At 36.0% G+C, this 18,365-nt stretch overlaps 1 protein-coding gene across 1 annotated transcript in view; it reads right to left on the bottom strand.

The window, feature by feature from the left end:
* Positions 1-18,365, bottom strand: part of LOC148277275 (dynein axonemal heavy chain 1-like) — a 120,090-nt gene that overhangs the window by 96,895 nt on the left and 4,830 nt on the right. The window contains exons 5-22 of the mRNA XM_088233104.1: positions 17,940-18,094; positions 16,425-16,506; positions 13,887-14,060; positions 13,360-13,439; positions 13,193-13,280; positions 12,875-13,090; positions 12,135-12,283; positions 10,893-11,003; positions 9,363-9,504; positions 7,919-8,146; positions 6,687-6,785; positions 4,806-4,949; positions 3,844-4,024; positions 2,790-2,950; positions 2,610-2,709; positions 1,600-1,791; positions 1,089-1,266; positions 549-681 (exon numbers count right to left, since the gene is read on the bottom strand). Of these exons, the coding sequence (XP_088089230.1) occupies positions 549-681; positions 1,089-1,266; positions 1,600-1,791; positions 2,610-2,709; positions 2,790-2,950; positions 3,844-4,024; positions 4,806-4,949; positions 6,687-6,785; positions 7,919-8,146; positions 9,363-9,504; positions 10,893-11,003; positions 12,135-12,283; positions 12,875-13,090; positions 13,193-13,280; positions 13,360-13,439; positions 13,887-14,060; positions 16,425-16,506; positions 17,940-18,094 (2,613 nt within the window). The remainder of the gene's footprint in view (positions 1-548; positions 682-1,088; positions 1,267-1,599; positions 1,792-2,609; positions 2,710-2,789; positions 2,951-3,843; positions 4,025-4,805; positions 4,950-6,686; positions 6,786-7,918; positions 8,147-9,362; positions 9,505-10,892; positions 11,004-12,134; positions 12,284-12,874; positions 13,091-13,192; positions 13,281-13,359; positions 13,440-13,886; positions 14,061-16,424; positions 16,507-17,939; positions 18,095-18,365) is intronic.

The raw sequence follows: 18,365 nt of genomic DNA on the forward strand, positions 1-18,365 counted from the left end.
AAACATTTTTTGTATTCAATTTCCCATAGCACTGAACATCCTCATTGTCGGTTATCTTACCCACTGCCACTATTTTCCCGACTGATACCTCATTTCTTTGCTACACGGTGGGGCTATGAGAGGGCGCGCTACGAGTTAATCCGGGGATGCCCGACCCCTTCTCGCTCTCTCATGCGGCTTATGTATGCTGTCCCGTACCCTGTCCGACTGTATGTTTTTTGTTAATAAAGTTGTGTATAAATCAAGACTAAGCGTGTTTTATTTGAATTACGCCCTCTCCGCCTTCGACTCCGTCGCCTGCTCTTTTGAAGGATATCACCGCTGACCCAGCCAGAGAAGTCTTTCTCATCTCATCTTTCTCTTTCTCATAGCTGGATAAACAGCAGCTACAGAGCCACCTCTATCTACAGTTCAACTATACACACGGCGAGGTGTAGTGTATACTACCTCTATTATCAACTTTGGTATATTTCGAATCCAATCATCCTCAATTGGCGAGAATATTAGTCAATTTCCTTATATAAATGAAATAACCACAATATACAAACTTTAGGCACTTCCAGAGCCGCCAGCATGACTCTTCTCCAGGTCCTCTCCATAGTGCGATACTTCTTGGACTCCACCGGCAACTCCCTCACTATGTCTTCAGACGTGAAGATGGGCTCTAGGTACATCCACTGTCTACAGCATGGAATTAAAAATCAAGTGAAAAAACTCCACAATACAGGCAGCTTGAGTCCTTCGTGGCAGAGAATGAGTATATAATATAAAATTTTATGGTAAGTAAAACCAGCCACGGATCTAACAAGATCTTGCGCTCTGTCACTTACAGAAAAGGAAAAGGAATCCCCCCCTCCCTTGTAAGCGAGTGTCTGGTTCTATGTGTCAAATAAACCTGTAATAGGGTCCAGCTCTGGGAAAAAACTATTTGATTCTCCCAAAAATTCTATCTTAAGAACGATTTGTTTATATCTTTAGATTAGGTACTTATTTTAAGATTTGTTCATTTCTGTTCTTTAGGAGCTAATGAATAGAAATATAATAATAAATAAAGTAACAATAGATACCGGTGTATAAATTGTGCTTACTTCTGGCACTCTATCCATTCCTCGGCGACAGCCTGCGCCAGCCGCAGTTTCTCGTCCCAGTCGGCGATCCTAGTCTCGAAGGCGGCCTTGAACGGGGAGAAGGTGAGCTGCTGTGTCAGTAGGAGGTGGTCGTCCATCATCTGGGCAGTGTCATCCGATATCTTCATTATGTACGTGCCTACACAGAATAATATATTTAGTTTGATTTATTACGGTAACGGTCATCTGACAGTTCTATTCGGGGATGTACTAACTTACAAATTGATTACACGAGAAGTAAATTGTATTCTGTAATTCTACTTTTTATTCGAAACCATTACGTGTAGAATGATGTCTATAGCAAGTGAAAAATCGAAATGATTTTTACATTGATTCAGAAACAAAATAAAATAGTGTTGTGTTGTCGTATTAAATACTCGCTTTGGAGCTTACCCAGGGTTTGCTCTACAGCAAACTCCTTACGCCTTTCCAATCTGCCCGCCAAACTCGAACTATCTATGCAGTTAGTTACCCGTGTGCTTGTACGGAGAGATCTCTAGTATCTTGTTAGCCCACTCGCTCTGCATCTTGTCCAGCGCTTGCTCTATAGCAAACTCCTTACCGGCCGCCTCTCCAATCTGCTCGATCAACTCCCCAAACTCGCCCATTCCCTGTTTCAAGCACATCTTGAACGTTTGTTTATCATTCATCGTGACCGTAATACCTAAAAATTCAACAAATAATGTTATTACAAGTTATCAAAGACAGACCACCTATGTGTGAGATTAATCAGCGTTTGTTAATGGATCTGACCAATGAATCCCTGCAAACAATGATTCGATTGGACAAGCGTCGTTCATCGAGAGAATGATTGAGGGCAATAATCTTAGAGACCACCATAGATAGACCAGGTTATCGGAGATGTGCGCTGTAGCAGCCATCAGGAAGTGAAGAAGCTGGCAGGTGAGAGATGAGCGGATGGATCGAGTGCTCGGTGCAGACCAATCCTAGTCCCGTGGTAGTGTGACAGACTCGCAATTTAGAGGATCGAACTCCATTATACTATAACCCACAGCCCGAATAGTTATAAAAGGGACAACAAATTTAAATATTTGGGTAACTCATTTACGAAGCATGTGTAAAACGAATAATGATGTACGGCATTGAAGCAAAGGCAGGCACAATCAGGACTAAACAAGTATTGAGGACTTCCGAGATGAAGACAATGAGGATGATAGCAGGTAATAAGAGATATGGTGAGGAACACCAGAATAAGAGATATATGTTAGGCTGAGGACATCGTAAGATGGAGTAGACAGAGAAGGAGGGACTGGTACGGTCATGTCACCACCAAACTCCCTTGTATTGCACTATATAGTCAGCCTCACAGGACTTGTCCTCGTGGAAGACCTCCCGAAAGATGGAAGGAAGAAAATGAAAGGTAAATACGAATAGGCACTTCCGTGCATAAGGTTAACTATTTAGCTATAATTGAATGGAAACTGCCATAATATATATCTTTATTTGAAAAAATGTGTTTACCTGCTTTCTCCATAAACTCATTCCAGTGCCTTTCCTTCATTCCTGGGTTCTTAACAGCTACCAGTATGGGGATCGATGGCTTAAAATCTTCAATATCTTGCTGGAAATTTTCTCAATTGAACTCATTTCAATGGATAAAGAAATATCTATGAAAAACATCAAATACATTGTTTAGCTAACCTTGGTTTGCAAGGCGACTTTCTGCACTTGGGGCAGTTCACTAAATGTGCGAACGCACTTGATAATCGTCTTGAGAAAATCATTCACAAAAGTTTCTATCACGTCAGAGTCCACCTGTATCAAGGGGTTGTCCATCCAAACCTCTCTCCAGTTATAGAAGTCTAAAATAATTTATTAGTTAACAACATTTTTTTTTTTAAATGCTAAAAAATGACAGCTATTGAATAAGAGAAGCCATCCATAAACATATTAAACATGTCTATTACTTATCAACAATATTTTGAGTTTGTCTGAATTTTTGTAGATAAGGACTGGATTCAACTCCCTGGGGAGCTGTTTATATGAACATATTACAACAGAGATGAAGAACATTTAAGATAAGGTAATATAGAAGTTTTTGGACAAGAATAGAAGAATTTGGACAAACTCAAAATATTGTTGATAAATTACCTGGTCCATGAAGAAGTATAGAAATCGAAAAAATAAAATTTTCAGGCGTTGCCTAGTATGTAGGTGAAATAATTCAATTAGATGAATCTCACCCGCATAAATAAGGGTTTCAGCTCTTTAACACAAACATCAACAGATGAAAGAATTGAAGGAATATAGATGTTCGAATGTGGGCATAATGGTAATTGTTACACAGTGTGTAAAGGGGCCACTCAAACCAGCCAATGACAGGTCATAAAAGCCCAGTAGATGGCTAGACTTCTATATTACCTTCTCTAAAATGTTCTTCATCTCTGTTGTAATATGTCTATTACTTATGCCTAAACATGCCTTTTACGCGGTTAGCACATTTGTCTACTTTTCTCGAGGTCCTGGATTCGATTACTGGCAGGGTGGATGTGAAATATTGATTTGAAAGGTTGTTTAAACTCCAATATATTATTCTTTGACTGTCACCCGAAGCGTAAGACTGACCATCTTACCTAATTATTAAAATTCACTGCAGTTGGTGAACCAATGAATAATGGACTGTGGGCTTTCTATTAATAAGTCATTAATTTTATGATTTTCACTCGGTAACATGATAAGTTCACAAGTAAAATACCAGATGCGGTGACCCAGAGATTCTTGTACGGCTCAAACTCCTTGACTAACTTGTTGAGATCGTCGTACGGAGTTACCGGAACTTGAAACAGCTTCTGTCTCCTGTTGAGCATCTGCCCGAACTCTTGCTGTTCCTTTATGAACTTCCACGCCTTCTTTATGTCGTTGGCTACTTCGTGCACCTAAAAACATTACAAGAAGTATTATTAAAATAACATTTAACGGACAGACTAGTGCTAGCGATTTTAATTACAAATTAAATAATACTAATATTCAATACGATGGACGTTTCGTTTTTTTTAAATAAAAGTAGCAATAACAGTTACTGTTTCACAAATTAAGCTGTTTCGTGAAGACATTTAAAAAATAACAGTTCAGTGCATTCCCCCCCCAAATTTCTCAATTTAAGTATATAAAATTATTTTTTTGACTTCCTATTTCCCTTATCGCATTACATAATAAGTTTTTTCCGTCGCTCAATTTTTGTTAATTAAGAAACAAAAAATTCCTAATTTTCTAAAACATTTTTTAATTACTATTTAATGTATTTTAGAGGAACCTTATTTTATGGAATGACATTAATATTTTTTAGCTAAAAACTTTTATTAAATGCAAAAAAAGACCTTTAAATTCACTAAACATCATTCCATTTACACCTATAATTATGTTTTCATTCGGATTATATGTACTTAATTTAAAATTTATAATAAATTTCAATTTTACAACAAATTATGTGCAAGAAATTGTCAGCGCAAATTATTGAATACACGTGTAAATTGGGCGGGCTTCTTTCCTTACATTGTTTATGGGAGCTTACACGAAAATTGAGCCACTTAGTAAACTTGGCATTACCTTTATAAGAATGGCAGGGTCGGCATTTAAAAGAAATTGTGCGCTGATTGAGTGCCTCATTGAAAAAAATAAAAACATGACATATTTTCTGAAGTTAAGTGATTGGTGTACCTTTGTCATGTCGTTTTGCAAAGTGAGCCCCACACATTGTCCAGTGAATACGTCTATCTTATCCAGTAATGTTTGTTCGTCCATTTGATGGATTTTCCAAAACTTATCCTGTTCCTCCAACAAAAACTGGTCGGTCTCTTCAATCTTTCGTGAAAAAATAAAATTATTGTTTAACCAAATTGTTGTAAAAAATAATAATATTAATTCAGTCATCCTTAAACGAGTTCGTAATGTAATGTATTTATTTTAGATAGTTGTACAAATAAAATTTGAACACCTAAAGAAAAGAAAAGAAAAGAAAATCATGCCACGTCTTTCTCGTGCGGTCTTCCTCATTTTCTGCATTCATCAACATTCGCACCTTTACGTTTACGGGTTGGTGAATGTTACAGTTACACAAGGCGGCTATATAAACCAGCTTATGACAGGTCATAAAGCCCTGGCTGCGCATATTGTGCAAGTATGCATTGGTGTCAAGTCTACTCAATAGTATCTGAGATAGCAGCGCTTGTTATCGCTGGAATTCCCTCCAATAGACATCCTTGTTAAGGAAAGATACAAACTATTTCACTGGAAAAAAAAAGCACCACTAAACACGAGAGGAAAAAAAAGCTCGAGAAGAATTAATCCAAGAGTGGCAAAAAAGGTGGGATGTCGGGGATAAAGGTCGATGGACTCAAACTCATCCCAAACCTCACTGAATGGTGGCAAAAAAGGTGGTGGAACGGATTTCCGGAAAAGAAAATGGCCCAAACTGTCACCAGTGTGATTCTGCAATAGACAATGCGGAACACACATTACTTGAGTGCCCAAAATGGGATGAGGAAAGGAGGAATCTGGCGACAGCGATCGGAAGCAGTAGTGTAGGAATCACAGATCTCCCCACTGCTAAGTCCAAAAGAGAAGCTGTATGGGAAGCATTCAGGGTATTTGCAAAAATATCATGACTGCAAAGGGAGCCAAAGAAAGACTGAGACAGCGCAGTGTATGATTTCATCCCGAACCCCTAATCTCAATTAGAGGATGGGGGATGTATGGGAAATGCCAAAAAACAAATGAGAAGAAGTCTATTATCGACAGAAATGGCTGCCACTTGAAACAATGCGAAAGCGGTCCCGACGGGTGAGCTTCAAACGGTCCACTCGTGAGTAGTTTGGTACTTCTACGACCGGGAAAAAAAAGGTTTGGTTAGGTTACTGGTTAGGTTAGGAATGGAACGGGTCAGTGGCTTCCCTTCCTAGTCCATTTTCCTTGTTAGAGTTTGTGACTGACAATTGACAAGGCGTACCACATAGCTACTAGGATAACCATTCAAATGAACTGAGTCCACCCCGCTCTCGTAACATTCAATCATACAAGCCGCTGGGCTTCGCCCCCTACTACCACACCCCCACATTTGCAGGTTTCCTCACTAAGCCCACATAGAGCAGAGGTTTTTAAAGGTTTAAATAGACTGTAAATGTCTAGACGTCTAGACTTCCCTTCCAAAAATGTTTTCCATCTGTATTTATACATATTTATTTCACAGTTTTTTAAATGCACAGAGGTTCATTGCTTTCGGTCTCGGACAGGTTCAGGTCAGGATGTGTTCTGAAAATTCTTTTTATAAATTAACAAATGTTCATGTGTTTATTATTAAACAATTTAGAATTAACGTAATATCATCAAAGGCGCTACAGTTCGTTGTGGGCTCCGGCCTCAAGCCTCCTCCAGAATCCCTCTCCATTCCTCCCTGCATCCTGCGGCTCTTCCCCAGTTCGTCAGGCCGATTGCTCTAATGTCACTTTCCACATTATCCAGCCATTCTTATTTTGGTCTGCCTCTGCTTCATTAACATAATAATTACAGACAATAATGATTAAATTATCGTATTTTTCTTACCAGTCCTGTTATTCTGTGTGGCCAACCGATGGCTTCCCAAAACAGTTTGAAGTCTTCCATTTCTAATGTGAAGTAAAAATAATCCAGCACAGCGTATTCCTAAAAATGTTTAAAGTGGTTAAAGTATGACGAAAATCCACATAGAAAACTAGGATTTGTGACTGAATATCCCACGGAACGCAAGACCGGCCAACAAAAGGAATTTTTAAATTTTATGAAACAAACACCAGACAGATTGCGCTCATTTCCACGCCTGACAGCTCTTAACGAATGCGTTCCTTCTGATCTCTAAAGTTCTATAAATTCGAACATTTAAGAAAAGGTAATATAGAAGTCTAGGCATCTACAGGGCTTATGACCTGTCAATCGCTGGTTTAAGTGGCCACTTTACACACTGTGTAACATTCACCATTCTGCTTATATTTGAACATCTATATTCCTTCAATTCTTTCATCTGTTGATGTTTGTGAAGTTAAAGAGCTGAAACCTTTATTTATGCGGGTGAGATTCATCTAATTGACGACTTCTATATTACCTTTTCTTAAATGTTCTTCATCTCTGTTGTAATATGTTAATATAAACAGCTCCCCAGGGAGTTGAATGCAGTCCTTGTCTACAAAAATTTGGACAAACTCAAAATATTGTTGATAAATTACCTGGTCCATGAAGAAGTATAGAAATTGAAAAAATAACATTTTCAGGCGTTGCCTAGTATGTAGGTGAAATAATTCAATTAGATGAATCTCACCCGCATAAATAAAGGTTTCAGCTCTTTAACTTCACGAACATCAACAGATGAAAGAATTGAAGGAATATAGATGTTTAAATATAGGCAGAATGGTGAATGTTACAGTGTGTAAAGTGGCCACTTAAACCAGCCATTGACGGGTCATAAGCCCTGTAGATGCCTAGACTTCTATATTATCTTTTTTTAAATGTTCTTCATCTCTGTTGTAATATGTTAATATAAACAGCTCCCCAGGGAGTTGAATCCAGTCCTTGTCTACAAAAATTTGGACAAACTCAAAATATTGTTTCTATAAAGTCTATTAATTTTTTATTTTTTTTAAAACCACTGAGTTTCCTCATCAGCTCTATTAAGTTTTTTATAACTATAATGCCACTTAATTTTTTTTTTATAATCTAGAGCAAAAATCGCCTGATTTAAAATAAGGCTGTGTACATTACATATATTTTAATAGTAGATCAAATGTTCTAATTTAAAATCGTACATTTTTAACATTTCTTATAAGATCTTCCTGCGTCATCACAGTAAGGGGAATGGTGTCCATCCACTCCCGGATCTCGAATATGTGTTCTATGGAGTTGGGGATTTCTCCGAGCCGCCGAGCTACTGACTTGTAGGTCCCGATAACATCTTCCACAATCATCTTCTGGTCGGTGGTGATCATCTCTACGAGAGCCTTCATTGTGTCCAATCGCTTTTGGATCATTTCGTACTGAAATTTTATCAAATTCCACAGATTAGTAGGTACATGTATTGGGAACATTTATGTATATCTGTGAAACAGAACTACATGTAGGCTGATTAAAGAAACCATATGCTCCAACTGTGGAGAGGATATGGAATTATTAATTGAAATAAAGATATTATTTTAAACATAACCGAAATGTACAATCTTTTTACTGAATAACCATATTTTGTTTTTCTATTTACGTATAAATTCCCTCAAATATTATAATAATTAACTTAATGAAAAACTGAGTTTTGTTAAACACTAGTGGACCCGACAGACGTTGTCCTGCCTGAACGTTGGCTTGCCTGCTATTAGTTTGGAAAAAGACTTTTCATTTATAAGTAGGTACCTAGGTACTTGTTTCTGATTGAATCCCAAAACATAAAATTATTATTCAAATATTGAATTTAAGTAGGTGCCTAGGTACTTTTTTATGGTTGAGTTTCGAAACATAAAATAAACATTTTTTAAATACAGAATTGTTTTTGCAAAAAACGCGCTTTATTTAGGATAGCGATTTTCAAAAATGAAGTGAATGGCAGTTAATATTATTTTAGTATTACCAAAAATCCAGTAAAAAGAAGTAAATGGGTAGAAATTATAGCCACGAAAAACGAATACTGTTTGTTAACATTCAAATTCAAACTTTTTTTATGTGCAAAAAAAAACATCTTCCCAATTTTTCAGTACACGCATTCTTGTCGAACACAACCCTGGTAGGTCGATGAATAAAACATTTATGTTCCTAACTTTTTTTTACAGATTAGATTAAAGATTTTAATATTTACAAACACGCGCAGCGCAAAGATCTACATTTGGCTGAAAACCGCACGTAAATCGGTTAAGCCTTTTAGGAGGAGTTCAGTGCAACAAACATACAGACAAATTATATTTATATAAGATATCCAAAACATTAAAAATAAGAGCATGAGAACCTTGTGGTTTTTGCTGCGGACGATACGGAATTTCAAGTCAATAAAAATAATGAAAACATTGTATATTGCCCAAATGTGAGGTCAACTCAAATATAACTCAGTTGCATGGCCACCGTATCACAGGGTACATGTTAAGGACATCGAAAGAGTTCAGCATAAATTTTTGGGTTTAATCCACCAAGTAGAAAGACACAATGTTTCCATGATCGAATATTGTTCAAATTATTGCACAGTGTAATACTCATAATAAATATTTTTCTAACCTTAAAAGTGCCAACATTAATAATAAATGGACCGATGTAAATAACTTGCGGTAGGTCGATGTACAACTTTTCCTTCTCGTTATAGTGTGTCTGGATCTCATCTCTTATCTCGATTATTGAATGCTTCTCGGCGTGGAATTCTCTGAAAAGATTATTTAACATTAGAAATTAAAGGTCCGTAAAACCTTATACACGATTTTTGTAAATGTGGGTACGACGTCCATAGATTGATGACACACACACGCGCCAAATTATTTTACGAGAAATCTCTAGAGCTTCGACCGAAGAAAGCAGCTCAGAATTTTCAGTAAAACACAATACATTATACTATACAAAAGACTTATTGTTGCTGACGTAACGTCGTGTATGAAAACTTAGCGGCCCTTACTGGGACCTCTTAATATCCAAATAGAATAGGCACTTCGGTATGTGTATGTGATGTATTCCCCATAATAAAGACTAGCGTTTGTTACTTTCGGGGGTGGTCATCGCCATACCGAAGCACATAGAATAGAGATTATTAGAGGTATAAAATACTATGATTTACTGTCTACTATATCATTTCTGTTTGAATGTAAACTGCCGCGCGGTCTGCGCTGAAATGCGACCAGAGAGCGGGGGGGGACGTCCTTATAGGTGGCGCGGGAGAGACAGATAGAGTGGGCAAATGCGCTCGCTCTCCCTTTCGCAGCGTGATTGGCCGATCTAGTCCCACCCACTGTTGATCGAGTATATATAGGATGGCCAAATAATAAAGTAGTCATTCTTCAACCTCACTACGGGTTTTTACTCTCCATTTCGTCTCTCCGCTTCCCGACTTCGCTTCAACCGGACCTCTCCGTCACCTGGAATATTCAACTGTCGCTACCCACCTGGACTTGGATACGGATATTCATTGGACTGGATTTGGACACCGGATAAATTGGACCTTGGCTACTCATTAAATTTAGTAGTAAAAATATTTTTTCCATCTGTTTTACTATTTTTTTGAGAGAATGTATCGAAAGTGGTTAAAAGTTATAGAAAAAGCATGTTCAAGGGAGCTTTTTTTGCTTGAATTGGGATTTATTGAAGTTTATAATCGCTTTGAAGTAGCAATTTTCTATCAAAGAAGCCTATTTAAAATATAAATGAGAACTATTTTAAATGTTAAAGAAGTAAGGAACGCGGACTAACTTTTGCGGCCATCCATCGGTTTGTTTCGATCATATGATGTCGATATGACAAGTAAGTAGAACATACCGAGGTAAGATATAGATAGTACAGAAGTTAAGTATACAGTCTCGATATATGCAGATGAAGATAGCGTTCATAATCGAGGCACTGATGTGCCCTTTGTCATTTTCTCGTTTAGACATTTTACCCTTTGAATTTTATTACTTGTAAATAATGCCAAACAACAGTTCAAAGCAAGAACAGAAATCTGGACACAAACGTCACTCAAATGGCAGGTCATAAAATATAGATTTCTTTATAGTCTTCCCAATAATAAATACTAGTACGCAATAAATTATGCAGTGGATGTCTTACTCAATATACAGTTCCAAGTCGAGTTCGTAAAACTCCCGATAGACTTCAAATTCTCGGCTGTAAGCTATGAGGGGTATCACTGCTTTGGAATAGGCGTATTCCAATCGGTTGCTAAAAGTAAACACCAATTTACATACATAATATATTAAATACCTACTTTCTAATAATAGACAAGATGAGACATCAATCCTTGTACCGCTCTCATGCACGTGCTTGTCTAATATCAATGAAAAAAAATTGAGCGGGAATGTTGCCTACCTGTCATAAAACGAAACAATACAGACCAAAATGAACTATATGCATCATTCCTCGGTACTTACACATGTGCATCTACCACATTCCAGGAACTAGCAAGCAGCCTGTTAGCTACAAGTGCGGCAGTAACTACCTACACTCTATGAAAGTTAGCCTTAGAGTTAGCTTTAGCTAACAATAGTTTTTTAATGTTCACTTTTTAACATGAACATTTGCTAAATTTACTACTCAGCTCAACTAGAGTACAATATACCAAAAATGTATAATATGCTCCCATTAAATATAAAAAATCAAAAAAACTTATCTGTCTGCTGAGAATCTGGTTTTTAGAACGTGTTTTTTATTTTAAAGTTTTTTTTAATTTTTCTTTTTTATTTGGACAATTTTTTATTTTCGATGTGCATATTTTTCTTTTTTTCCATAGTAATAAAAGTTTTTATATGTTTGTAGAATTTAAGAGATAAGATTATGTATATATATTAGAACTTAACTATAAGCACCTGCTGACGAACTGCATTTTATGCAGTTCAGTACGATTTGATAATTTATATGTTAATTTTTGTATGCTTTTGATAAATAAAAAAATAAATAAAAAAATATTTTTTGTGAATTAATTGACACAATTTTTAGTTGCTAGAATTTCATTCATCCATGTTCTTTCGGCAAGATGATTGGTAATCTAACTTCAATATGTAAACGTTAACAAACATCAAATACCAAAATTTTGTAAATATGGTCTAGAATTCCAACCGTCCATGCACTCACTGTAACTGTTTCACGTCACTGCACTGTAGCTGCAAGACGTGCTGTAATCTAGCGCCTATCTGCTGTTATTGAATATTTCATAATTGGAAACGGAGAACTAGAATCCCAACCGTACATGAGCTTCATAGATGCAATACGTAATATTTCATTTGTATTGTATGTTTAATATTATTAAGTGTTCAATATTTGTTCACTATTTGTTAATTAATTCACTTGACTTACACATGGTCCACAACATTATTCTCTAGCAGTCCTATGGCAGTGAGGTACAGTTCCTTCTCAAACTTTAAGTTGGTCAAGATCTTGGGGTGGATTTGGTAAATAAAGTGAGACTTGTAAAGAATTTCTCGAAACAGCTTTTGTATCACTCGCTGAAAGATATTCAAATTTAAAAAGATATGTTTAATTAACTCACACTTGGAACTTACTAACTGCCACTTCTCTACTATTTTTATTTAGAGGAGGACATACAACATTTTAAAACACTTGTTTTTTCTTTTTTATTTCTCTCTGTAAACCTATTTATTATAAACATACAAAAAGTACCTAAAATATAAACTATGCATTTCTGTAACAAGTATTTCAAAATTGGTTTGGCCGAATGTAAACCCATTTTAATTCTACCTACTTCCACTATCCCTTTTTTTAGAGCCTTTTTAAACATTTTCTCGTTACTAATTCTTTTAATGGACAGTGGAAATAGGTTATATATTTTGATTGCACAATACTCAAAGTCCCTTCGACAGAAAGTGGTGTAAGTTTGTGTCAAGGATGTTGTGATTATATTATTGAAATGTGGTTTATTATTGGGGTTTTGTTTGTCATTTGACTGTTGCATAGTTACACGCGTTGAGTGAGAGTAGTTTTTGAATGCGTGAGAATTGTCTTAGCATACGCTAAACAATAGTTTAGGTGACATAAGTTGTGATGAGTGTTTTGAGTGAGTGAGTGAGTGAGCTTACGTTGAATTTCTCCGGCGGAGTGGAGTACACGGGCCCTTCCGGCCCCATGAGGAGAGTGACATGGAACAGGGCGGCCGTGGACACGAAAGGGGAGTGGATGAGGTCCGAGGGGTCCCACTGGTAGGCGGGCTCGCACCAGTACGTCACCTGGCACGGCGTCTCGCACATCTGAATGTAGAGATGCATAGACGTCTCCAGGAGGTAGCGAATGGAGTACTGAAATTATCTATGTATCTATAACTATATTAAACAAATTTCAGTCTAAAACTGCATTTAATCCTGTTGAATCTGAAATATTTTTAAGAACCTTCTACTTACTTGCATTCGAAATCTCACAAGCTGCATAAATCTATAGAGCTTCGAAATATCGTAAATTTCCCAATATTTTTCGTGGATGTTATACCATCTACAATTATAGCAAGAAATACATTTATTGTCAAATCAAAGCATGAAATTACTTCAAACTCTTATTATCTGACGCTTACCCTTTCTTTATATCTTGAAATGACATCCGGATGGAATGACAAACATTGTCCAGCCAACGAATATTTAAATATCGCAAAGTCTGTAAACAAATTAATAATTTATCAATGCATCTGAGTATCAAAGAAAAAAGGCAAATGAGTGATGTGCCTCGAGAGTAATTATTACAATAGATTCCGTTTATCTGAATCCCAGTCATCCGGATAGATAATATCCGGATCATATCAGGAAATAAAACTTTGAAACAAGGACCTCGCTGCTCGTAAATGAGTTTCTTCATTAAACCAATTAAATTTATGGATATATTTAAGTAAGTTATTAATATGATTCCAATTCACTGTATTATTGCAAAAACAATAGAAAGGTGATCTTAGAGTCCATTTTGTTTTTTCTTCCATACATTGTCTTAATTTAATGGTAAATCAAATCGTCCAGATTTCTGCATATCCGAATAACTTAATAATAATCCGGACAATTGGAGATTTGCTGCATAAATAATAGGCGGGAAGCTTTATATTAATTTACTTACAATGTCGATGCAGTTCTGTTGCGCCCTATCGAATTCATCCAAGCCAACGTTTCTGCCGTAGTTTGTGGTGAAGAATGAGAGACCTTCCACCAAAAGACATTCGGCTTGCACCAGGAGCATCGCTGAAGAAGCTTCGTGCACCGAGTATAGATAATACAACTCAAACAACTTTTTCTCTTCGTTGAAATTTTCGTATGAACAAGGGAAACACGCTAAAATACAAAATAGTGAAGAATAAACTATACTTTGAGTGTGCTCAAAAATTTCTACGTAAGTAGTAGGTTTAACTATAGTCATGTTGATTAACTTATACAGAGTCCGGCAGAATGATTTACCCATTTTGAAGTTGACACCGCGGAGTTGCTGTTGGCTATAAACGAAACAGACTTTCCGATCGTTAAGTGCCTGGTCACAGTGGCAAGCGTTTGCGTTTGCAGCACAGAACAAGCCAGATTTTCCACGCGGTTTGATGGTACTGATTTTTTAGATGGGAGTTGCATTTATTATTTACCTCAATTATTATGCACAAGGTTTATATTTCATAAAAGTGGATTTTTCTGCTTTCATATAAGCCATTATTTTATCTTTAAGTGTTGGGATCAGGAGGAATATTCTATACTCGTAGTGGACCAGGAACTTCCTAAAATCAGGGCCTGTATTACAATGGGAAGTTAACACTTTGTATCCCGGAGCCGTGTAAACACGTGATTATATAACTACACGTTGTGCTCAGGTCTCATGTTTTCACATGGTTTACCACCTGTCCCAAAAAGATCCCAATAGTTTAGATAAATTTTAAGATATTTAATAGCAGAAAAATCCACTTTTTGAAATATAAACCTTGTATATTATAAGCAAGGTAAATAATAAAGCAACTCCCATATAAAAAATAAAAAAATAAAAAAAACCCATGCACATACACATACATATATTCATAAAAACATAGACAATTTATTTATGCGAAACTTCATGGTTGCCATCTATAAATATATATTTTTAAATTATTCCTGACTTTTATATTTTATTTTCGACATCCAGTAAGAATCTCCAATCCGTGGCATGCATTAACTTTTCTGACTCCCTACGTCCAATTTCATGAAAGAGCGAGGTCAACACCTTCCGCAACTTGACAACACTCCTGTCTTTCCACGATTCTGGCAAAAGGTTATGGACCTTTTTGCCAACGTAATAGTGTTGTCTCGATGCCAGAACAGTGTTGACCCCTTCACTTAGTATCAGATCCCTATTAGAGTATCTTGTATTATGGTTGTGGTTGACGCTCGGGTAAATGTCTCTATTTATGTGTGTAACCACTACCGTTCTCAATATATACTGTTGAATAATATTCAGTACTCTGAATTCTTTGAAGAGCAAGTCACTTGGATGGGTTAATTTACAAAAATTAAAACACATATTTTACTTAGTGGTGGAAATATTGATTTCTATAATATGTTCAATACAAAATTCTATAAAATAATCTAATGTATATTTTACCGTGTTTGGGAGTCGGCTTTGTCCAAGTAGGGGGTGGGATCTTGATAAATGCAAACTTTCGTGGACTTTTTAATATGTTATATCGAAAGTTCAAGTCAGCATCCATTTTTTTGCTATTTAGTTTTATCTAAAATTGTAGTAAAGTGAGAGTAGGAACCGGGTATTTTCACAAGTCAGTAATAACATTAAAAATATAATATATATTTAGTGCGAATTATTACAATTCTAATGATATAACTATCAATGTATTCAAAACAAGTTTTGATTTATAATTTTCAGGTTTGAAACTGAGCACACACAAAACAGCCCGCAGTAGGCATCGAGTCATTCAAGTCACAGAAACAAAAATAATATTAAAAAAACATGAAAAAACCCTATTGAACACTTTTTCATTTATTTATTTATTAATGAAACATATTATACCCCCCAGCAGTTAAAAAAAAACATTTGAGACAGCACATTAAAAAAAACATGTTTAAAATACTAAAACACAGTATTAAAACTGTCACTATCCAAAATATTCTAATAATATTTTTAAAGTGCTAAACTTTGAAATTTACTTGACTTTTCATTTTTAAGTTCATCGGGCAATTCATTAAATTGGGGGGCCAATGTATTACTTATATTTTTATAATTTGACAACCAACTAGTTTTGGCAACACTATGCCTTCTTCAGGGTTAATTACAAACTAACATAACATATGGAAATTTTTCACAGTGAGAGTAGAGTCGGCGTGACTACGGGAGTAGAGAGGAGACCTCACTGTGAAAACTTTATAGATGTTATGTAAGTTTGTAATTAACCCTGAAGAAGACATAGTGTTGCCAAAACTAGTTGATTGTCAAAATACAAAAATATAAGTGGTACCTAAAAACTAAGTGATTTTATTTTAATATGTTAAATAATAATGTTCCACAAAGTGGGTGCTTCAAACATAAAAAATATGTATATGTTCAACTTACAAAGAAATAAAAACTTACCTCTCTTCTAAGAAGAGCTAAAGACTCCGGATTAACTTCCCTGGGGAGCCCGAGATGAGAGACTTGCTTCAGTATTTTCAAGTGCAAGTGAGTCGGAACAGTATACAGCCCGTGCAGTATTGTGAAATCAATGTACAAGAAATACCTTAAACAATAAATTAGTATCAACATATGTTTATTCGAACATAAATATTCATTCACATATCATCATCTGAAAGAAAAAAAATGACATTATGTCTCTATGTTTATTTGTTACTTGTTGAATTATTATTATATTATATTGCAAAATCGGTAATGGAGCGCGAGAGTAACGGCGTGAACTGTTTGAATTCTACTGACTACTGCTTGTAGTAAGGCTATTTAAGTGTGGTGCCTCAGAAGTAGGTACTAGCAACTGTCAAGAAAATAGAGGAATAGACAACAAACACGACAGGTTGGCAACCCAGAGGATCTACCTCTGCTCGCCACCTACAACCAAGATCCAAGATCTTCGTCTTTCGAAATTATTGTCAACCGCGTAATAAAAATATGAAAATTCTAACTTTAGTACTCATTTGTATTAGTAATAGGGTCAAAGCACCAGTAAATGACCACCCCCCTAGTAAATGACCATTGGTTAATAAAACACAATATAATGAGAATTGCTACATGTGTCCAGTCAAAAAACTTTTAACACTAAAACTACGACGAAAGCGGTAGGCGGACACATATTTTTGTAAGAAACAAATCTCTCAGTTTTGAACTGTGAGTTGTCAAAAGGTAATAGTGCGTCTTCCCGTTATTGTTCTGAGATTGATAGTGTTTTTATAAGAAAAGGTGTGGTAAGTGTTTTATTTGATGCTATTTCTTATGCAATTCTTTGAATATATCTATATTCTAATGTGTTAGGGTGTTACAGTGTGCAAAGTGGCCACTTAAACCAGCCAATGACAGGTCATAAGCCCTGTAAATGCCTAGACTTCCATATTCCCCACTCAAAATGTTTTCCCTCTCTGTTGCAACAGATTGAAATATTAATAAATAGTGTTCAAAACTCATATAAGTACCAACTGTTATTTTATTATAAAATTTAAAGCAACCTTTTGAAAAGCAAAGTGGGGCCACGCGTGAGATGGTGGATATAGGACTTCAATCGACTTCCTACACCACATTTTAACCTGTATTGCAGGGCTTAAAAACTCTACGCGTAGCGTATACACGCTGATAGACCCACTGAGCCAGTAGTAGAGTCGACAATCAGCCGATCCAAATTAAATTTTAAAATCCTTTCCTTACCTCAATCTTGACAATTGATTTTGTCCTTGAGAACTCAACCTTTTGAACACTATTTTTGTTAGCTCTGAATTGAATTTGTGAGAAACGATAGAAAAGAATACAATAGTTTTCTTTCAAACAGAAAATCTATATAAGTAATTGAGTACCGTTTCTTCAAAACACAACATTCACTTGGAACGAAATTTTCGAGGAGAGTATTTTGTGATTTGTGTAAAATCGCATGAATAATTAATGAACAATTTGTTTAAAGAGTTCTAAGGGTTGATACGCTCTTCCGAAATATTACGAATGAATCACACGTACTTAATACTATTTTCTATTTCTTTCCTCAAGTCCACGGCAGCTTTGATTCGATTTGCGAAATTCCTCGGGTCCTCTGCTTTGAATAACAACCGAATGCGCGGGATTTCATAGTCTTCCATAGTTCCATATAATGCGGTCACTTTCCAATTGTGTGTCTAAAACCAATTAACATAAGATTTTTAAAATACCAAAAATAATGTAACTAGGAGGCGTGTTCAGAAAGTGTACTATACTCGGAGAAAATTAACAGGACATTGTTGATCGATTTTTTTACTATTTTCCCACATAATTGCCATCCCGTTCAATGCATGTGGTGAGCCGTGGCACAAGCTTCTTTACACTTTCTTCCAAGAACTCTCCGGTGACCTCCTTCCCCCACTGCAGAAGCTCTTTCTGCACCTGCTCTTCGGTTGAACATTTCCACTA

Source organism: Micrasema longulum, unplaced genomic scaffold (genome assembly GCF_059751315.1).
Source record: "Micrasema longulum isolate JH-2025_06_02 unplaced genomic scaffold, ASM5975131v1 h1tg001057l, whole genome shotgun sequence".
Taxonomy (NCBI): domain Eukaryota; kingdom Metazoa; phylum Arthropoda; class Insecta; order Trichoptera; family Brachycentridae; genus Micrasema; species Micrasema longulum.